The 23,076-nt window shown below is 50.9% G+C and overlaps 1 protein-coding gene across 12 annotated transcripts in view; it reads right to left on the bottom strand.

Annotated features, from left to right (window-relative positions):
• LOC140393996 (voltage-dependent L-type calcium channel subunit alpha-1S-like) overlaps positions 1–23,076 on the bottom strand; it is an 804,045-nt gene that overhangs the window by 309,451 nt on the left and 471,518 nt on the right. For all 12 annotated transcript variants that reach the window (XM_072480735.1, XM_072480727.1, XM_072480737.1 and 9 more), the window contains one exon: positions 6,539–6,649. In XM_072480735.1, coding sequence (XP_072336836.1) covers positions 6,539–6,649 — 111 coding nt within the window. The remainder of the gene's footprint in view (positions 1–6,538; positions 6,650–23,076) is intronic.

The raw sequence follows: 23,076 nt of genomic DNA, 5'->3' as shown, positions 1-23,076 counted from the left end.
TCCAGTGGGAGGACAGATCCTGCTGCGGTGGGGGCTGCGGTGAGGTTCGCTGGAGGGAGGGTGAGTGGCGGCGGGGTGAATGAGGCAACCGGTGGGGGGGGGGGGGGGGGGGGGGAGGAGCGGTGTCAGTTCGGGGGTCGTGGGTGGGGACCCAGCGGGTGCTAGGTCCCAGAGGGAGACTGTGTCTTGGCGCCCGTCGGGGTGTGCCACGTAGGCGTACTGCGGGTTTGCATGTAGGAGGTGGACTCTTTCGACCAAGGGGTCCGATTTGTGGCTCCGCACATGCTTCCGGAGGAAGACGGGTCCAGGAATTGTCAGCCATGTTGGGAGCGAGACCCCGGAGGTGGACTTCCTGGGGAAGGCAAACACATGTTCGTGAGGGGTCTCGTTAGTCACGGTGCAGAGGAGTCACCGGATGGAGTGGAGCTCATCGGGGAGGACCTCCTGCCAGCGGGAGACCGGGAGATCTTTAGACTGCAAGGCCAGCAGGACAGCCTTCCAGACCGTTCCGTTCTCCCTCTCCACCTGCCCGTTTCTCAGGGGGTTGTAGCTGGTCATCCTGCTCGAGGCGATGCCCTTGCTGAGCAGAAACTGACGCAGCTCATCGCTCATGAAAGAGGATCCCCGATCGCTGTGGATGTAGGTGGGGAAACCGAACAGAGTGAAGATGCTGTGCAGGGCTTTGATTACCGTGGCAGAAGTCATGTCGGGGCACGGGATGGCGAAAGGGAACCGGGAGTACTCGTCAATCACGTTGAGGAAGTACACGTTGCGGTCGGTGGAGCTCTTTGAAGTCCACGCTGAGGCGTTCAAAGGGGCGGGAGGCCTTCACCAGGTGCGCACTATCTGGCCGGTAGAAGTGCGGCTTGTACTCTGCGCAGACTTGGCAGTCTCTGGTGACGGTCCTGACCTCCTCAACGGAGTAGGGCAGGTTGCGGGCCTTGACAAAATGGAAGAACCGGGTGACCCCCGTGTGGCAGAGGTCATAGTGGAGAGCCCGGAGTCGGTCTACTTGTGCGCTGGCACATAGGGCATCAGGCGGCTCGTTGAGCGCTGGCGATACAAAATCTCACAATTATAGGTGGAGAGCTCGATCCTCCACCTCAAGGTCTTGTCATTTTTGATCTTTCCCCGCTGTGTATTATTAAACATGAAGGCAACCGACCGTTGGTCAGTGAGGAGAGTGACTCTCCTACCGGCCAGGTAATGCCTCCAATGTCGCACAGCTTCCACAATGGCTTGGGCCTCCTTTTCGACAGAGGAGTGCCGAATTTCGGAGGCATGGAGGGTGCGGAAAAAGAAGGCCACGGGTCTGCCCGCCTGGTTGAGGGTGGCGACCAGAGCTACGACCGATCTGAAAGGGGAGGGACTCGTCGACCGCGTGCATCGTGGCCTTGGTGATTGTGCCTTGATGTGGTTAAAGGCCTGGCGGGCCACAGCCATCAGGGGAAAAACTGTGGACTTAATCAGTGGGCGGGCCTTGTCTGCATAACTAGGGACCCACTGGGCGTAATAGGAGAAAAACCCCAGACATCGTTTCAGGGCCTTGGGGCAGCGGGGGAGAGGGAGTTCCAGGAGGGGGGGCATGCAGTCGGGGTTGGGCTCTAGACTCCATTTTCCACTACGTAGCCGAGGATGACTAAGCGGTTGGTGCGGAACACGCATTTCTCCTTATTGGTGAGGTTAAGGAGTTTGGAGGAATGGAGGAATTTTTGGAGGTTTGCATCTTGGTCCTGCTGATCGTGGCCTCAGATGTTGACGTTATTTAGGTACGGGAAGGTGGCCCGCAGTCCGTACCGGTCAACCATTCGGTCCATCTCTCGCTGGAAGACCGAGATCCCATTAGTGACGCCGAAGGGAACCCTAAGGAAGTGACAGAGGTGGCCATCTTCTTCGAACGCAGTGTATTGACGGTCCTCCGGGCAGATGGGAGCTGGTAGTAGGCGGACTTCAAGTCTACTGTGGAAAAGACGCGATACTGCGCAATCTGATTGACCATGTCAGATGTGCGTGGGAGGGGGTATGCGTCGAGCTGCGTGTACCGATTGATGGTCTGACTGCAGTCAATGACCATCCTGTGCTTCTCCCCAGTCTTCACTACCACTACTTGAGCTCTCCAGGGGCTATTGCTGACCTCAATGAGCCCCTCCCGCAGGAGCCGTTGGACCTCCGACCTGATGAAGGTCCTGACCTGGGCACTGTACTGTCTGCTCCTGGTGGCGACGGGTTTGCAGTCCGGGGTGAGGTTCTCAAACAGGGAAGGTGGATCAACCTTAAAGGTCGTGAGGCCGCAGACGGTGAAGGTGGGTAGGGGTTCGCCGAATTTTAAAGTCAGGCTTTGGAGATGGCACTGAAAATCGAGGCCGAGCAACAGGGCAGCGCAGAGGTGGGGGAGGACGTAGACCCAGAAGTTGCTGAACTCTATGCCCTGGACGGTGAGGGCCGTGATACAGTATCCCCGGATTTCAACAGAATGGGATCCGGAGGCCAGGGAGATTTTCTGGGTGACGGGGTGTACCGAGAGGGAGCAGCGCCTTACCGTAGTAGGGTGGATGAAACCCTCTGTGCTCCCGGAGTCAAAGAGGCAGGTCGTCTTGTGCCCATTGATCTTCACCGTCTTCGTAGCGGTCGCGAGGTTGAGACTGATCCAGGGTGATGGAGGCGAGCTGCGGAAGGTGCTGGGGAGGTGCCGGGCTGATCAGCGGTGGCGGAAGTGGCGGTGAACGGTCAGACGACCAGAGGTCCTGAGGCGCGGTCCAAAATGGCGCCCAAGATGGTGGCGCCCACGGGCCGCACGTGGCTTGCGGAAGGGAAGATGGCGGCGCCCCTGGGTCGCACATGGGGGGTGTAGAAATGCCAGGCCTGGAAACAGCGACTGACCGGGCCTGGCAAACGGAAACAAAGTGCCCTTTCTTCCCACACCAGTTGCAGGTCACTCTCCGCGCCGGGCAGCGCTGCCCGGGGTGTTTGTTTTGTCCGCAAAATAACACTTGGGCCCACCAGAGTTGGCTGGCTGCCACGCGGCGCAAGCTTGCGGTGAGCTGGAGTCGGCAGCTGGTGGGGCCCATAATGCCCACGAGGGTGCTGCGCGGTCGGGGCATAGGACTGCACGTTACGGGAGGCCACTTCTAATGAATTAGCGAGCTGGCTAGATCAAGCGTACCCTCTTCCAGTAGCCACTGGCGGACATCCGTAGACTTCATGCCCGTAACGTAAGCGTCTCTAATTAAAAGTTCGGTGTGTTGGACTGTCAAAACTGTCTGGCAGTCACAGTTCCTACCAAGGATCTGCAGGGCCTGCCAGAAATCGTTCAGAATCTCCCCCGGGAGTTGCTGTCTCGTGGCCAGGAGGTGCCTGGCGTACACTTGATTCACCGGTTTAATGTAATGTCCATTCAGGGGCGTCATCGCTTCGGAGTAGGTGGGCGCATCCCGGATGAGGGGAAAAATATCAGGGCTCACCCGTGTGTAGAGGATTTGGAGCTTCTGCGAGTCCGAGGGTTCTTCGGCGGCTGCTCTGAGGTAGCCTTCGAAGCAGGCTAGCCAGTGGTCGAAGGTGGATGTGGCATTGTCTGCTTGAGGGCTCAGCTGCAGGCGATGAGGCTTGATGAGGAGATCCATCTTTTAAAATCTTGATGTACCGTCAATTACCACGAGACGAGAATGGTGGAACAATCGAGGCTTTATTGAACAAGATGTTGTGCCTCCTGTAGCTGGAACCAGAATGGCTGCAGCGCAAGAGAGCACACCCTTTTATTACTGGTACAACGGTAAATCCCTGCCTGCTGGGCGGAGCCAGCAGGCAGGGATTTACCGTTGTACCAGTAATATACGGGCAGTGCCGTAATACACACGATATACCACTAGTGGTGACTACCACACAGGGAACTGACCACTGTGAGAGCGAGGGAGTAACAGGGAACTGACCACTGTGAGAGTGAGAGTGTAACTGTTTGTCATTTTTATAAATGACCTAGAGGAGGGCGCAGAAGGGTGGGTGAGTAAATTTGCAGACGACACTAAAGTCGGTGGTGTTGTCGACAGTGCGGAAGGATGTTGCAGGTTACAGAGGGACATAGATAAGCTGCAGAGCTGGGCTGAGAGGTGGCAAATGGAGTTTAATGTAGAGAAGTGTGAGGTGATTCACTTTGGAAGGAATAACAGGAATGCGGAATATTTGGCTAATGGTAAAGTTCTTGGAAGTGTGGATGAGCAGAGGGATCTCGGTGTCCATGTACATAGATCCCTGAAAGTTGCCACCCAGGTTGATAGGGTTGTGAAGAAGGCCTATGGAGTGTTGGCCTTTATTGGTAGAGGGATTGAGTTCCGGAGTCGGGAGGTCATGTTGCAGCTGTACAGAACTCTGGTACGGCCGCATTTGGAGTATTGCGTACAGTTCTAGTCACCGCATTATAGGAAGGACGTGGAGGCTTTGGAGCGGGTGCAGAGGAGATTTACCAGGATGTTGCCTGGTATGGAGGGAAAATCTTATGAGGAAAGGCTGATGGACTTGAGGTTGTTTTCGTTGGAGAGAAGAAGGTTAAGAGGAGACTTAATAGAGGCATACAAAATGTTCAGGGGGTTAGATAGGGTGGACAGTGAGATCCTTCTCCCGCGGATGGAAATGGCTAGCACGAGGGGACATAGCCTTAAACTGAGGGGTAATAGATATAGGACAGAGGTCAGAGGTAGGTTCTTTACGCAAAGAGTGGTGAGGCCGTGGAATGCCCTACCTGCAACAGTAGTGAACTCGCCAACATTGAGGGCATTTAAAAGTTTATTGGATAAGCATATGGATGATAATGGCATAGTGTAGGTTAGATGGCTTTTGTTTTTTGACTTCCCATGTCAGTGCAACAACGTGGGCCGAAGAGCCTGTACTGCGCTGTATCGTTCTATGTTCTATGTTCTATGTAACAGGGGACTGACCACTGTGAGAGTGTAACAGGGGACTGACCACTGTGAGGGTGAGGGGGTAACAGGGGACTGACCACTGTGAGAGTGAGGGGGTAACTGGGGACTGACCACTATGAGAGTGAGGGGTTAACAGGGGACTGACCACTGTGAGAGTGAGGGAGTAACAGGGGACTGACCACTGAGGGTGAGAGAGCAACAATGAGACACAGTCTATTACTCACCAATAACAGGCCACCTCTGAGCAGACATACAAGGGAAAAACCACAATGAACACCAGCAGCAATCAAAGCAGACCCCCTTGCCCCTCACAGGAGAAACTTGCATCTCTGTGTCACTTGAAACGAGTTACTTGGCGAGGTCCCTACCCCAGCCTGTTGTATCAGGCTCTGCTGCTGTTACCCATTCAGTGAGTGACAGAGATACAAGTAGTTAAAGACGTTTTCACCAATCCCAAGTTTAAAGCTGGAGAATTTCAAAGGAAATAACAATTCACTATCCTTTAAGAAAGGTCACAGCACATGTTCCTCAGAAGGATGGTGGGGTGGTGGAGGGCGAGTACCAAAAAGGAACAAAGTGTAAATATTAAATAAAAAGAGAGGACAGCAGTTGCTCTTTGAAGAGAGTTTGCAGCACTCGCTCCTTGAAGAGAGTTTACAGTGCTCTGCTCCTTTAAGAGAGTTCACAGCACTCACTCCTTTAAGAGATGTTTCAGCACTCTGCTCCTTTAAGAGTGGTCACAGCGCTCGTCCCTTTAAATGTTATTGAAGCAGCAGCACAAACGACATGAAGAGTCGCATGTCTGGAGATCCCACAAAAAACATCCAATCACTGAGTGGCAATGGGTGAGCGGACTCCCCAGTGTCCAATCACTGGAAGGAGCTGAGTTCCAGCACCCTGTGTTTTGTCTCCAATTGGTTGCAGTGTGATCAGGTGACGAAGCAGCGGATGACATTAGGCAGTAAGTCACCAAACCACAGCTCAGGTTCTGGCATTCCCACAGTAAGCGACATTCCCATGGCAACCGACATTGTAGTAAATAGACATTGCATGTCTCGTACTATGCAACATGTGGGAAGCCTTGGGTGCTCCTGGTGTCCTCGGCGACCACATGTGCAGGATGTGTCACCAGCTGCAGAACCTTGAGCTCTGGGTTTAGGAGCTCATGCGGTAGCTGGAGTTATGGTGGTGCATCCGCAGACGTAGAAGGGTGACCTAATGGAAACATTCAAAATTATTGTGGGCCTAGATAGGGTAGACAGGAAGACTTATTTCCCCTAGTGGAGGGATCGATTACCAGGGGGATTGATAGAAGAATTAGAGGGGACATAAGGAAAATATTTTTCACCCAGAGGGTGATGGGCATCTGGAATTCACTGCCTGGTTAAGGTTGAAACGATCAACTCAGTTAAAAGGTACCTGGATCTACAGCTAAAGTGCTGTAACCTGCAATGCTACAGACCAGATGCTGGAAAGTGGAATTTTTCTCATTTTTAGCCAGTGCAGACATGATGGGAAAGTTTTCTGCATCGTAACTTTGCTATGGTTCGATTGCACAGTAATTGCCACAATGTGCTTTATGTGCCTGTAGCCCATTAATTCACTTCAGTTAGGGTCACACTTACTTTAGCTTTGAAAGCACAGAGTTTAAAAACCATTTCCAGCGCGAAGAGTCCAGTGAAAACCACATTCAACATGTCCGACAACTGATTCATTTCATCCGACTGTTCATAGTGCTGCGGAGAGACACACAGCAAGTTCAATTCTCAATACCCTCTATGACTCCCAAGCCCACCCTCACCATCACCTGACCGGCAGCCTCACCTCCTACTTGCATACTGACCTCCAACTCCCAATCCAACTCCAACCCCAGGCTCACCCTCAATCCAAACTCTGCATCTCACCTGACTCCCACTTGCAGGCAGACCTTTGACCTAACCTCAATTTCCAACCCTCACCCGGACCCTCACACTGACCTTCACCCCACCCTACCATGGCATTCAATCCTCTCCCACCACCCTCACCCACACACACGATCGACCCACAACTTGATTCCTCACCCCAACCCCCAACCCACACACCTACTCTGACTCTCACTCTTACTCTCATCCCGATCCCGGACTTTCACCCTGACCCCGATTCCTGGCTAGGAATATAAGAACAGGATGAGGCCCTTCAGCCCATCAAGCATGGTCCGCCAGTTAATACAATCATGCCTTATCGAACACTTTGATGCCTTTCACACCCACTATCCCCATAATCCTTCAGGTTATTATTAATCAGATATCTATCAATTTCTGATTTAAACATACTCACTGACTGATCTTCGCCATCCCTCAGGGGTAGAGAATTCCAAAGATTTACAGCCCTCTGAGTAGATATTTCTCCTCATCTTGTTCCTAAGAGGCATCCACCTTATTTAGAAATTGCTACCCCAACCAAGGGAAACATGTTACCTTCATCTACCCTGTTGAATCCTTGAAGTATATTGAAGGTTTCATCGAGACCATAGAATCATAGAATCCCTATAGGCTATTCGGCCCATCAAGTCTACACCTACCAAGGCCCACAACCCCGCCGCATCACCATGACCCGATCGAACCTTTGGACATTAAGGGACAAGTTAGCACTCTCTAAATTCCAATTAACATAATCCTAACCGACTTAATCTCTCCTCATATGACAGTCGCGCCATCCCAGGAATCAGCCTGGTAAATCTTCGCTGCATTTCCCCCATAGCAAGAGCAACCTTCCTCAGATAAGTACACCAAAGCTCCACACAATACTTCAGGTCTGTCCTCACGAATGCCATATACAATTGCAGTAAAACATCCCTCTTCCTATATTTAAATCCTCTCGCTATGAAGGGCAACATATAATTTGCCTTCTTTCCTGCCTGTTGTACCTGTACTTTTACTTTCAGTGACTGATGCATGAGGACACCAAGGTCTCACTGAGTATCCAGCTCTCTCAATTTACACCCACTCAAATAATAATCTGCCTTCTTATTTTTGCTACCAAAGTGGGTAACCTCACAATTATCCATATTATACTGCATCTGCCATGCATGTGCCCACACACTCAGCCTGTCCAAATCCTGCTGAAGCATCTCTGCATCCTCTTCACAGCTCACTCTCTCACCCAACTTTAAATCATCTGAAATTTTGGAAAGAATACATTTAGTTCTCTCGTCCAAATCATTAAAGTATAATTTGAACAGCTGAGGCCCTAGCGCAACTGTTATTAGCGCAACTCTACCTCCTAAATTTGAGGAAAGCTAACTCAACCAGATTAGGCAGGATTTGGAGGCTGTTGTTTGGGAGAGGCTGTTTGAGGGTAAATCCACATTTGGAATGTGGGGTATTTTAAGGAGCAGTTGATGGGAGTGCAGGGCAGGCCTCCTGTTGGTAAAAAGGAAGGACAGGAAAGGCAGGATTCCGGAACCATGGATGACCAGGGAAATTGAGAATATTGTCAAAAAAAAAGATGCATATGTGAGGTACACGCAACTAAAAACAGATAAAGCACTTGAGGAATACAGGGAAAGTAGAAAAGAGCTCAAGCAGGGAGTTAGGAGGGCAAAAAGGGTCACGAAATGTCCTTGGCAGACAGGATTAAGGAGAATCCCAAGGCATTTTATACGTACATTAGGAACAAGAGGGTAGCTAGAGAAAAAGTTGGTCCACTCAAGGACAAAGGAGGGAAATTATGTGTAGAACCAGAGGAAGTAGGTGAGGTCCATAATGAGTATTTTGCATCGGTATTCACAAAGGAGAGGGACATGTTGATTGGTGGTGTCTCAGAGGAATGTGTAAACACTTTAAAACAGGTCGTTATTACGAGGGAGGAAGTGTTTGGTGTGTTAAAAAGCATTAAGGTAGACAAATCCCCAGGGCCAATGGGATTTATCCCAGATTTCTGAGGGAGACAAGAGATGAAATCGCTGGGCCTCTGACAGAAATCTTTGTGTCCTCATTGGCCACAGGTGAGATCCCAGAGGATTAGAGGATGGCCAATGTCATACCATTATTTAAGAAGGGTTGCAAGGATAATCCGGGTAATTATAGGCCAGTGAGCTTGACGTCAGTGATAGTGAAATTGTTGGAAAAGATTCTCAGAGATAGGATCTATGCACATTTGGAAGTGAATGACCTTATTAGCGACAGGCAGCATGGTTTTTTATGAGGGAGGTCATGTCTCACTAAGTTAATTGAATTTTTTGAAGAGGTGACAAAAATGATTCAGAGCTAAGGGTTGTCTCCATGGACTTTAGTAAAGCATTTGATAAGGTCCATCATGGCAGGTTGGTGAAAAAGATTAGATCACATGGGGTCAGGGGTGAATTAGCTGGATGGATCCAGAACTGGTTTGGCCATAGAAGACAGAGGGTAGCAGTGGAAGGGTGTTTTTTCCGAATGGAGGTCTGTAACTATTGGTGTTCCACAGGGACCTTTATAATATATATAAATGACTTGGAAGAAAACGTAGCAGGGCTGATTAGCAAGTTTGCAGATGATACTAAGATTGCACGAGTTGCGGATAGTGATGAAGATTGTCAGAGAATACAACAGGATATAGATAGGTTGCAAAATTGGGCAGACAAATGGCAGATGGAAGTTAACCCGGACAAATGCGAGGTGATGCATTTTGGGAGATCCAATTCAGGTGGGAGCTATAAAATAAATGGCAGAACCATCAGTAGCATAGAGACACAGAGAGATATGGACATGCAGATCCACAGATCCTTAAAAGTGGCAGCATAGGTGGAAATGGTGGTAAAGAAAGCATATGGCATGCTTGCCTTCACAGGACAGGGTATCAAGTATAAAAGTTCAAAAATTATGTTACAGTTATACAGAACTTTGGTTAGGCCACATTTGGAATACTGTGTCCAATTCTGGTCACCGCACTACCAGAAGGATGTGGAGGCTTTGGAGATAGTACAGAAAAGGTTTACCAGGATGTTGCCTGGTATGGAGGGTATTAGCTATGAGGAGAGATTGAATAAACTGGGATTATTCTCCCTAGGGAGACGGAGGCTGAAGGGCGACCTGATAGAAATTTATAAAATTATTAGAGGTATAGATAGGGTGGACAGTTGGAGGCTTTTTCCCAGGGCGGAAATGACAATTACAAGGGGGCACAAGTTGAATCAACTCTGGCCAGCTCCTCCCTCATGTCTTTGTAGTTACCCTTATTTAATTGCAATACCGTTACATCTGATTGCAGCTCCTCCCTCTCAAACTGCAGGGTAAATTCTATCATATTGTGGTCACTGCTCCCTAGTTCCTTCACCTTAAGTTCCCTAATCAGGTCTGCCTCATTACACATCACTAAATCCAGAATTGCCTGTTTCCTAGTAGGCTCTGTCACAAGCTGCTCGAAAAACCCCATCTCTTAGGCATTCCACAAATTCCTTTTCTTGGGATCCATTACCAACCTAATGTTGAATTGCTAATGTTGTCCCCTTTGTTTAAGAAGGGTAGCAGGGATAATCCAGGGAATTATAGACCTGTGAGCTTGACGTCAGTGGTAGGCAAACTGTTGGAGAAGATACTGAGGGATAGGATCTATTCACATTTGGAAGAAAATAGACTTATCAGTGATAGGCACCATGGTTTTGTGCAGGGAAGGTCATGTCTTAGAAACCTAATAGAATTCTTTGAGGAAGTGACAACGTTAATTGATGAGGGAAAGGCTGTAGATGTCATATACATGGACATCAGTAAGGCGTTTGATAAAGTTTCCCATGGCAGGTTGATGGAAAAAGTGAAGTCGTATGGGGTTCAGGGTGTACTAGCTAGATGGATAAAGAACTGGCTGGGCAACAGGAGACAGAGCGTAGTGGTGGAAGGGAGTATCTCAAAATGGAGAAAGGTGACTAGTGGTGTTCCACAGGGATCCGTGCTCGGACCACTGTTGTTTGTGATATACATAAATGATCTGGACAAAGGTATCGGTGGTCTGATTAGCAAGTTTGCAGATGATACTAAGATTGGTGGAGTTGCAGATAGCGAGGAGGGCTGTCAGAGAATACAGCAAAATATAGATAGATTGGAGAGTTGGGCAGAGAAATGGCAGATGGAGTTCAATCCAGGCAAATCCAGGCCAATCCCGCTTCCCCGCGGGCCCGTTCCATGAGTGCCCTCTTTACTCTTGCAGATTTACCCACCCATATAAACCTCGATATCGCCACATTCATAGTTCTGAAAAAAGCCTTTGGGACAAAAATCGGGAGACACTGAAAAAAGAAAAGCAGTCTCGGAAGGACAGTCATCTTCACCATCTGAACCCTCCCCGCCAGCGTCAGTGGGAGCATATCCCATTTACAAAAATCCCTTCTCATTTGATCCACTGCTTTGCCCAAATTTAACTTGTGAAGCTGCCCCCAATCCTTGGCCACTTGAATCCCTAGATACGTAAAACTCTTCCCAACCACTTTAAAAGGTAGTTCCTTCAGCCTCCTTTCCTGCCCCCATGCCTGAATCACGAACATCTCGCTTTTTCCCATGTTTAACTTATAGCCTGAAAATCGCCCAAATTCTCCTAATACCTCCATGATTTCGGTCATCTCCCCCCACCGGGTTCGTGATATAAAGCAGCAAATTGTCCGCATAGAGAGAGACCCTGTGTTCCACCCCCACCTCTCATTATTCCCCTCCAGGTATTCAATGTTCTCAGAGCCATTGCTCAGGGTTCTATAGCCATGGCAAACTGTAATGGGGAGAGCGGGCATTCCTGCCTTGTCCCCCGACAAGGACTAAATTATTCTGACTGAACTCGGTTAGTTCTTACATTTGCCTGGTACAGTAGCCGGACCCACTACACATATCCCTGTCCAAACCCAAACCTGCCTCAAATATCCCATAGATACTTCCACTCTACTCGGTCGAAAGCCTTCTCCGCGTCCATGGCAACTACCACCTCAGCCTCGCGCCCCTCCGCTGGCATCATAATTACATTAAAAAGCCGTCTAATGTTGGATGTCAGGTGCCTACCCTTTATAAATCCCGTCTGATCCTCCCCAATTATCTCCGGGACACAATCCTCTATTTGAGTGGCCAGGATCTTTGCCAATAATTTGGCATCTACATTCAAGAGGAAAATTGGCCTGTACGATCCACAGCTCTCCGAGATCCTTGGCTCGCTTCAGGATGAGAGAAATTGATGCCTGTGATAACGCTGGGGACAGCTCCTTGGACTCGTTGAAAGCCTTAACCAGGAGCGGCCCCAGTAACCCAGAGAACTTCTTATAAAATTCCACTGGGAACCCATCAGGTCCTGGGACTTTACCCAATTGCATCGCCCCCAGTCCATCTATCACCTCCCCAAACCCAATCGGGTTTCCTCAAGCTTCTCATTTACCTTCGGGAACTCTAGCCTCCCCAGGAATTGATTCAGGCCCTCCTCCCCATCCGGGGGTTCCGACTCGTATAGCTGGCTATAAAATTCCCGGAACACGTCATTCACCGCCCCCGGGTCCGTCACCTTCTTTCCCCTCAAATCCTTTATTTTCCCTCTTTCTCTCGCTGCCTCTTGTTTCCTCAGCTGATGTGCCAGCATCCTCCTAGTTTTCTCCCTATGCTCGTATATTGCCCCTTTTACTCTCCTCAGCTGACCCTCCGCCTTTCCTGTGGAAAGGAGCCCAAACTCCATTTGAAGTCGCTGACGCTCCTTCAGGAGCTCCTCATTTGGAGACTCCGAGTATCTCCTGTCCACCTGTAAGATTTCTCTTACCAACCTGTCCAGCTCCGACCGCTCAGTTTTATCCCTGTGGGCTCGAATCGAAATAAATTCCCCTCTAATGACCGCTTTCAGTGCCTCCCAAACCACCCCAGCTGCAGTCTCTCCTGTGTCATTGATATTTATGAACCCCCGAATGGCCTCTCACTCGCTCACAGATCTCGTCATCCGCTAACAGCCCTGTGGGCGCTGGGACATTCCCGTGTCTGCCTGTAGGCCTATCCAGTGTGGTGGATGATCTGAGACCACAATTGCTGAGTACTCAGTGTCCTCAACCCCTGCTAGCAGTGTTTTCTCCAGCACGAAGAAATCTATCCTGGAGCACGCCTAATGTACATGGGAGTAGAATGAATATTGCCTGTTCCTTGGTCTCTCAAATCTCCACGGATCCACCCCTCCCGGATGAACCCCCGCAGTTCCTTTGCCATTGCTGATAGCTTCCCCGACCTAGCACTCGACCGGTCCAACCTCGGGTCCAGGACCGTATTAAAGTCACCCCCCATGATTAGCCGGTGCGAGTCAAGGTCTGGGATCTTCCCCAGCATCTTAGTGATAAACGCGACATCATCCCAATTTGGGGCATATATATTCACCAGCACCACTGCCATTCCCTCTAGCTTCCCGCTAACCATAATAAATCTGCCTCCCGGGGTCTACCTCTATCCTCCTCACCTCGAATGTCACCTTTTTATTAATCAGGATAGCCACCCCCCCTTTTTTTAAAGTCCACCCCTGAATGAAACACTTGCCCGACCAAACTTTAATCTAATTTGGTCTCCCAGCTTCAAGTGTGTCTCCTGTAACATAGCCACGTCCGCTTTTAACTGTCTCAGGTGTGCGAACACACCAGCTCTCTTAACCGGCCCATTCAGTCCACGAACATTCCATGTAACCAGTCTGGTCGGGGGGGCTTTTGCCCCCTCCCCTGTCAGTCAACCATGACCTTTCCTCGGCCAGCTCCTAGCCCGTGTTCCACACCTCGCTTGATCCGCCCCTTGGCGGCGACTGCCATCTGATCTCCATCTCCAATCTCCTAACTGTCCCTTACCCATCCAGTTTCACTCTTTCAAACGCTCTTTTATTTCCCACCTCCACTCTCAGTCTCACTCTTTTATCCTCCTGGCTCTATTTTCACTCTCGCTCTTTCACACACTCTTGTATCCTCCCGACCTCGCTCTCAGTCACATTCTTTTATCCTCCTGGCTCTGTTTTCACTCTCGCTCTTTTTCTTTTATTCTCACAGTTCCTGCTTTCAGTCTCGCTCTTTATCTCCATGGCTCTTCTCTCAGTCTCGCTCTTTCAAAGACTCCCAGCTTTTATCCCCCCAGCTCCGTTTTCAATCTCACTATTTCACATGCTCTTTTAACCTCCGGACTTTGCTCTCAGTTTCGCTCTTTTATCCTCCTGGCTCACTCTTTCTCAGGGTCTTGTCACCTCCAGGCTCCACTCTCAGTCTCACTCTTTCTCATGCTCTTTTATAGAACATAGAACAATACAGCGCAGTACAGGCCCTTCGGCCCACGATGTTGCACCGAAACAAAAGCCATCTAACCTACACTATGCCATTATCATCCATATGTTTATCCAATAAACTTTTAAATGCCCTCAATGTTGGCGAGTTCACTACTGTAGCAGGTAGGGCATTCCACGGCCTCACTACTCTTTGCGTAAAGAACCTACCTCTGACCTCTGTCCTATATCTATTACCCTTCAGTTTAAGGCTATGTCCCCTCGTGCTAGCCATTTCCATCCGCGGGAGAAGGATCTCACTGTCCACCCTATCTAACCCCCTGATCATTTTGTATGCCTCTATTAAGTCTCCTCTTAACCTTCTCTCTAACGAAAACAACCTCAAGTCCATCAGCCTTTCCTCATAAGATTTTCCCTCCATACCAGGCAACATCCTGGTAAATCTCCTCTGCACCCGTTCCAAAGCCTCCACGTCCTTCCTATAATGCGGTGACCAGAACTGTACGCAATCAATCCTCCCAACTCCGCTGTCAATCTCGCTCTTTTGTCCTCCCAGTTCCACTCTCATTCTCTCTTACATCCTCCCGGCTCCGCTCTCATTTTCAAACTGTTTTATCCTCCCGTCTCTGCGCTCACTCGCTTTTTCACTCGCTCTTTTATCCTCTCGGCCCCGCTCTCAGCCTCACTCTTTCTCACACTCTTATTTAGAACAGAATAGAAGAACCATAGAATTCCTATGGTTCTTCTATTTCGCTCTTTAATCCTCCTGGCTCCGCTTTCATTTTCAAGCTCTTTTATCCTCCCGGCACGGCTCTCACATGCTGTTTTATCCTCCCAGTCTCACTCTTTCTGACGGTCTTTTATCAAACCAACTCCGCTCTCCGTCTCACTTATCCTCCCGGCTCCGTTTTCACTCTTGCTCTTTTACACGCTCTTTTATCCTCCCGACTCCACTCTCAGTCTCGCTGTTTTATCCTCCCAGTTCTGTCGTGTTGGGTGTTCCGCTATACAAATTAACCAACACGGTTGTAGATGGTACAACTCTGTTTTATTACTCTTGACAACAACATCTGTTAACTCATGGCTGTGGTTCGTACTTTACCCGTTAACCTGTGGACCCAGCCCTAACACTATCTTAGAGAGGCACTCAGCACATGGTGTATGTCTGAGTGGCATGCTGTGAGCTCTGTGCTCTGAGCTATCTCCTGCTGGAATGAGCGGGAACTGTGGTGTTCCCTGTTTCAGAGTGCGTGTGCTCTCACTGGTGATTGGCTGTGATGTTGCGTGTGTGTTGATTAGTCCGTTGATCTGTCCATCAGTGTGTGTGTGTGATTGCACCATGATATGTTTATATGAATATCATGACATCCCCCCTTTTTACAAGAATATGTGCCTATATGGTAATAAATATTGGTGTGTACTGAGTGCAGCTGAATATGTGTGTGCAATATCTACAACATGTACATGAGGCTAAACTATATACATAGGAAGGTGTCAGGTGCAACATAGCAACGAGGTTGTACCACAAACTGAACAAGTGCAATCATCAAATATCGAAAGAGAACTCCTGAAACGACAAAGAGAGAAACACATTAACATAGTTGCATAACAATTCAATGAGTCCAATGTGCAAACAGGCTCATAAGTCCAGCCTAGTAGGTGGGCAACGAATTCGGGTTGACCGCCTCAAGGATGGGTCAGGATCCACCGGCTGAGGAATGGGCCTGGCCACTGGCGATAGAGGAATAGGCATAGTGGCAGGAAGCTCCACAAAGTCGAAATCAGGGACAACAGGAGGGTGTGGCACCAGTGCATGATCACGTAGCGAGCGCGGAAGCGAGCACCGGTACATGATCACGTAGCGAGAGCTGATTACGCCGGCGAATGGAGCCATCAGGCATGCGAACCAGGAACGAGCGGGGAGCCACGCGGCGGTGAACTTCGTCAGTTGTCGACCAGCCACCCTCTGGTAGGTGTATGCGGACGTTGTCTCCAGGCGCCAGGGCAGGAAGATCAGTTGCCCGAGTGTCATGTGCCACCTTCTGCTGAGCACGCTGCTGTCGCATCCTTTGCAGTACTGGAGCATGGTCGGGTTTAGGAACATGACTGGACGGTACAGTGGTCCTGAGGGGGCGACCCATCAACAGCTGGGCTGGTGAGAGGCCCGTGGACAGTGGGGCCGAGCGATAGGCCAGCAGGGCTAAACAGAAGTCAGATCCGGCATCAGCAGCCTTGCAGAGGAGCCGCTTCACGATATGGACACCCTTTTCCGCCTTGCCATTTGACTAGGGATGCAGAGGGCTGGACGTCACGTGTGTGAAGCCATACGAAGTGGCAAAAGAAGACCATTCTTGGCTCGCAAAACAGGGCCCATTGTCCGACATGACGGTAAGCGGATGATTACATGCTATGATTACAGCTGATGATCTCAAGCCATGCAGGCGTATGACCTCCGGATAATTTGAAAAATAATCAATTATGATGACGTAGTCCCTGCTGAGCGCATGAAAAAGGTCCACACCCACCTTCGCCCAGGGGGACATTACCAACTCATGGGGCTGAAGCGTCTCAGGGGGTTGCGCCAGCTGAAACCTTTGGCAGGTGGGACAGTTGAGCACCATGTTGGCGATGTCGTCGCTGATGCCCGGCCAGTACACAGCTTCTTGGGCCCTCCATCTGCACTTTTCAACCCCGAGATGGCCTTCGTGTAATTGTTCGAGGACCAGCCTGTGCATGCTGTGTGGGATCACAATCCAGTCCAACTTTAGGAGGACACCGTCAATGACGGCCAGGTCGTCCTGGACATTGTAGAATTGTGGGCACTGTCCTTTGAGCCATCCTTCCGTCATGTAGCGCATCACACGTTGTAGAAGGGGGTCAGCCGCAGTCTCACGGCGAATACGGGCCAGACTTGCATCATTAGCTGGCAGATTGGCTGATGTGAAGGCCACATGCGCTTCGACCTGACAGACGAACCCCCCCCCGATTCGGGCGGTGTGCTCACTGCTCTGGACAGGGCATCCGTGATGATGAGGTCCTTTCCCGGGGTGTAGACCAGTTGGAAGTCGTACCTCCGGAGCTTGAGCAGAATGCGCTGGAGGCGAGGTGTCATCTCAATAAGGTCCTTTTGTATGATGCCGACCAGGGGGCGATGGTCGGTCTCCACAGTGAACTGAGGGAGATCATACACATAGTCATGGAATTTATCTATGCCGGTTAACAAACCTAGGCACTCCTTCTCAATCTGCGCATAGCGCTGTTCTGTGGGGGTCATGGCCCGCGAGGCATAGACGACCGGGGCCCATGATGCAGGAGTCCCGTTGCAGGAGTACCGCCCCAATACCGATCTGGCTGGCATCAGTCGCGATCTTGGTATCTCGAGCAGTGTCGAAGAATGCCAATACCGGGGCTGTGGTGAGCTTGATCTTGAGCTCCTCCCATTCCTTCTGGTGTGCGGGCAGCCACTGGAACTCCGTAGTCTTCTTCACCAGGTGGCGAAGAGCCGTTGTGTGGGAGGCTAGGTTGGGAATAAACTTCCCCAGGAAGTTAACCATCCCGAGAAAGCGTAACACTGCCTTCTTGTCTGCCGGCTGTGGCATGGCTGTAATTGCTGTCACTTTGTCTGCATCCGGACGCACCCCTGACCGGGATATGTGGTCCCCCAGAAACTTTAGCTCAGTTTGGCCAAAAGAACACTTGGCTCGGTTGAGGCGCAGGCCGTGTTCTCGTATCCGAGCAAAGACGCGCTGGAGATGACTGATGTGCTCCTGTGGTGTGGTGGGCCAGATGATGACGTCGTCAACATAGACGCGCACCCATTCGATGCCCTCCATCATCTGTTCCATGATTCGATGAAACACCTCGGATGCCGAGATGATGCCAAACAGCATCCTATTGTAGCAGTACCTGCCAAAGGGAGTGTTGAAGGTGCACAGCTTCCTGCTGGACTGATCCAGCTGAATCTGCCCAAAACCCTTTGAGGCATCAAGCTTGATAAAAATTTTAGCCCGGGCCATCTCGCGCGTGATCTCTTCCCGTTTGGTTATGGGGTAGTGTTCCCTCATGATGTTATTGTTCAGGTCTTTCGGGTCGATGCAGATCCGGAGTTCGCCAGGGGGCTTTTTTACGCACACCATGGAGCTGACCCATGGCGTGGGCTCCGTGACCCGGGAAAGCACTGCTTGGTCCTGCAGATCCTGCAGCTGCTGCTTGAGGCGGTCCTTGAGTGGTGCTGGGACTCTACGAGGTGCGTGAATGACCGGGGTGGCGTCCGATTTGAGCCGTATTCTGTAAGTGTAGGGCAGTGTGTCCATGCCCTCAAATGCCTCCTGGTTGTGGGCGAGGAGCGAGTGGAGCTGTGCCCTAAAGTCTGCATCCGGGAAATTGGACGTGCCTTCTGGAGACAGAGTGTGTACCCGCTGAACGAGGTGGAGAACCTTGCATGCCTGTGCGCCTAGCAGGGAGTCCTTCAAGGATCCAACTATCTCAAAGGACAGTGTGGCTGTGTATGCATTGTGTGTAACCTCGAGCTGGCAGGATCCCATGGCCGGGATAATATTACCGTTGTAATCGACCAACTGACAGCGGGATGGCCGAATCGGTGGTTTGACCTTCAAGGCGTAGAAGGCTGACCATGCAATGAGATTGGCGGAGGCAGCAGTGTCTAAACGGAATGTGATTGGTGATTGGTTGACCCTTACGTTGACGTTGTGAAATCATGGCGTTCGTTGCGCCACCGCGCATGCGCAGTTCGGTCCTGCGTAGAGTGCGCCTGCGCGTCACGTCCATCTGCGTCGACGTCTCTTTTGGCGCGTACAAGCGCGGGAGGCCGCGGAACCATTCATCACCCGGATGAACGCTGTGCACTGGCATCGGCTGGTGGGTCCTACTTGGGGACATCCGATTTCTGTCAATTACCACAACGCGGAATGCTTCCCGGTCGTCGGTATCACTGGTCTGTACATCGTCAGGGTATGACTCGGTGTATGGAGGCTGAATGGCCCGCACGTCCCTGCGAGGCTGGTGGAATTGGGGAGCGTTGGCAGGTTGAGCTGCTCGACAGCAGGCAGCGTAGTGGCCCATCTTGCCACAGTGGAGGCACTGTCGATTTTTTGCTGGACATTGCCGCTTTAAATGTGCGGATCCACAGTTGCCGCACGTCGTGATGTCATGGCGTTCGTTGTGCCACCGCACATGCGCAGTTCGGTCCTGCTTAGAGCGCGCCTGTGCATCACGTCCCTCTGCGTCGACGTCTCTTTTGGTGCGTACAAACGCAGGAGGCCGCGGAAAGCGCGCAAAATGGCCGCCCTCGTCCGGGCTGCGGGCCGGGAGGAACTCGATCGACTGGACCCGCTCGGCCTCGTAGGACCCCTGCTGTGCCGATTCGGCCGCCTGGAATTGAGAGTAACGGCTGGTCGCATTTTCGTGGAGGACGCAGGTTTCGATGGCGGTGGCTAGGGTAAGGCTCTTGATTTTGAGGAGCTGCTGGCGTAGGGTGCCCGAGGTGCCCCCAAAAACTATCTGGTCCTGAATCATGGAATCGGAGGTGGCCTCGTAGCCGCATGACTGCGCGAGGATAGGGAGGTGTGTCAGAAAAGATTGAAAAGGCTCATCCTTACCCTGCAGGCGCTGCTGGACGAGGTACCTCTCGAAGCTCTCATTCACTACGACACTGAAGTGTTGCTCAAGTTTTAGAAGGACCGTCTTGTACTTCGTCTTGTCCTCACCTTCCGCGAATACCAGGGAGTTGTAGATGTGGATGGCGTGTTGCCCTGCCGTGGAGAGTAGGAGGGCGATCTTCCTGGTGTCCGATGCATTCTCCCTTTCTAGGAAGAGCTGGAAGCGCTGTTTAAACAGCTTCCAGTTGACGCCGAGGTTTCCAGCGATTTGGAGCAGCTGCAGCGGGCTGATGGTCTCCATGGCGCAGGATGGCGGATCTCTGAAGGTGTGCAGGTAGGTCTCACAGTTGCTGGGTTCCAATCCTGGTACTATGTTGTGTTGGGTGTTCTGCTATACAAACGAACCAACACGGTTGTAGATGGTACAACTCTGTTTTATTACTCTTGATAACGCATGGCTGTGGTTCGTACTTTACCCGTTAACCTGGGGACCCAGCCCTAACACTATCTTAGAGAGGTACTCAGCACATGGTGTATGTCTGGCCTGCTGTGAGCTCTGTGCTCTGAGCTATGTCCTGCTGGAATGAGCGGGAACTGTGGTGTTCCCTGTTTTATAGTGCATGTGCTCTCACTAGAGATTGGCTGTGATGTGGTGTGTGTGTTGATTGGTCCGTTGATCTTTCCATCAGTGTGTGTGTGTGATTGCACCATGATATGTTTATATGAGCACAGTACGAAGTCTTACAACACCAGGTTAAAGTCCAACAGGTTTGTTTCGATGTCACTAGCTTTCGGAGCGCTGCTCCTTCCTCAGGTGAATGAAGAGGTCTGTTCCAGAAACATATATATAGACAAATTCAAAGATGCCAAACAATGCTTGGAATGTGAGCATTAGCAGGTGATTAAATCTTTCCAGATCCAGAGATGGGGTAACCCCATGTTAAAGAGGTGTGAATTGTACCAAGCCAGGACAGTTGGTAGGATTTCGCAGGCCAGATGGTGGGGGATGAATGTAATGCAACATGAATCCCAGGTCCCGGTTGAGGCCGCACTCATGTGTGCGGAACTTGGCTATAAGTTTCTGCTCGGCGATTCTGCGTTGTCGCGGGTCCTGAAGGCCGCCTTGGAGAACGTTTACCCGGGGATCAGAGGCTGAATGCCCTTGACTGCTGAAGTGTTCCCCGACTGGAAGGGAACATTCCTGCCTGGTGATTGTTGCGCGATGTCCGTTCATTCGTTGTTGCAGCGTCTGCATGGTCTCGCCAATGTACCACGCTTCGGGACATCCTTTCCTGCAGCGTATGAGGTAGACAACGTTGGCCGAGTCGCATGAGTATGTACCGCGTACCTGGTGGGTGGTGTTCTCACGTGTAATAGTGGTATCCATGTCGATGATCTGGCACGTCTTGCAGAGATTGCCATGACAGGGTTGTGTGGTGTCGTGGTCACTGTTCTGAAGACTGGGTAGTTTGCTGCAAACAATGGTTCGTTTGAGGTTGCGCGGTTGTTTGAAGGCAATTAGTGGGGGTGTGGGGATGACCTTGGCAAGATGTTCATCGTCATCAATGACGTGTTGAAGGCTGTGAAGAAGATGACGTAGTTTCTCCGCTCCGGGGAAGTACTGGACGACGAAGGGTATTCTGTCGGTTGTGTCCCATGTTTGTCTTCTGAGGAGGTCGGTCCGGTTTTTTGCTGTGGCGCGTTGGAACTGTCGATCGATGAGTCGAGTGCCATACCCCGTTCGTACGAGGGCATCTTTCAACGTCTGTAGATGTCTGTTACGCTCCTCCTCGTCTGAGCAGATCCTGTGTATACGGAGCGCTTGTCCATAGGGGATGGCTTCTTTAATGTGTTTAGGGTGAAAGCTGGAGAAGTGGAGCATCATGAGGTTATCCGTAGGTTTGCGGTAAAGCGAAGTGCTGAGGTGACCGTCCTTGATGGAGACGAGTGTGTCCAAGAATGCAACTGATTTTGGAGAGTAGTCCATGGTGAGTCTGATGGTTGGATGGAACTTATTAATGTCATCGTGTAGTCGTTTCAGTGATTCTTCGCCGTGGGTCCAAAGGAAAAAAATGTCATCGATGTATCTGGTGTATAACATCGGTTGAAGGTCCTGTGTGGTGAGTAGGTCCTGTTCAAACTTGTGCATGAAGATGTTGGCGTATTGGGGTGCGAATTTGGTCCCCATGGCTGTTCCGTGCGTCTGGATGAAGAACTTGTTGTCGAAGGTGAAGACGTTGAGATCCAGAATGAAGCGGATGAGTTGCAGAATTGCGTCTGGAGATTGGCAGTTGTCGGTGTTGAGTACTGAGGCTGTTGCAGCAATGCCGTCGTCATGGGGGATGCTGCTGTAGAGTGCCGAGATGTCCATTGTGACGAGGAATGTTCCTGGTTCAACTGGTCCATGGGTGCTGAGTTTCTGTAGGAAGTCCGTCGTGTCGCGACAGAAGCTGGGTGTACCTTGTACGATGGGTTTCAAGATGCCCTCGATGTAGCCAGAGAGGTTCTCACACAGGGTCCCATTGCCTGAAACGATAGGGCGGCCTGGTGTGTTGGCCTTATGTATTTTCGGCAGGCAGTAGAGATCTCCAATGTGGGGAGTACGTGGGATGAGAGCACGTAGGGTGCTCTGAAGATCTGGATCCAAGGTCTTGATCAGTCTGTTAAGTTGGCGGATGTGTTCCTTGGTCGGATCTGCGGGTAACTGTCTGTAATGTTCTTGGTTGTTCAGTTGTCGGTATACTTCTTTGCAGTAGTCCGCTCTGTTCAGTACGCCAGTGGCCCCCCCTTTGTCTGCTGGTTTGATGACGATGCTGTGGTTGGTCTTGAGAGCGCGGATGGCATTGCGTTGTGCTTGGGTGACGTTCGGGGCTGTCTTGTGAATGCGACTGATGAATCTGGCATTGACGCTACTCCTGACGGCTTGAGCATTCATGTCGAGTCTAAGGCAGCGGTCTTCCGGAGGGGTCCAATTCGACTCTTTCCTCTTCGGTTGCCGCAGCCTTAGACTCGACATGTATGCTCAAGCCGTCAGGAGTCGCGTCAATGCCAGATTCATCAGTCGCATTCACAAGACAGCCCCGAACGTCACCCAAGCACAACGCAATGCCATCCGCGCTCTCAAGACCAACCACAGCATCGTCATCAAACCAGCAGACAAAGGGGGGGCCACTGGCGTACTGAACAGAACGGACTACTGCAAAGAAGTATACCGACAACTGAACAACCAAGAACATTACAGACAGTTACCCGCAGATCCGACCAAGGAACACATCCGCCAACTTAACAGACTGATCAAGACCTTGGATCCAGATCTTCAGAGCACCCTACGT

This window comes from Scyliorhinus torazame, chromosome 17 (genome assembly GCF_047496885.1).
Source record: "Scyliorhinus torazame isolate Kashiwa2021f chromosome 17, sScyTor2.1, whole genome shotgun sequence".
Classification (NCBI taxonomy): Eukaryota; Metazoa; Chordata; class Chondrichthyes; order Carcharhiniformes; family Scyliorhinidae; genus Scyliorhinus; species Scyliorhinus torazame.
This window is presented reverse-complemented; position numbering and strand designations above follow the sequence as displayed.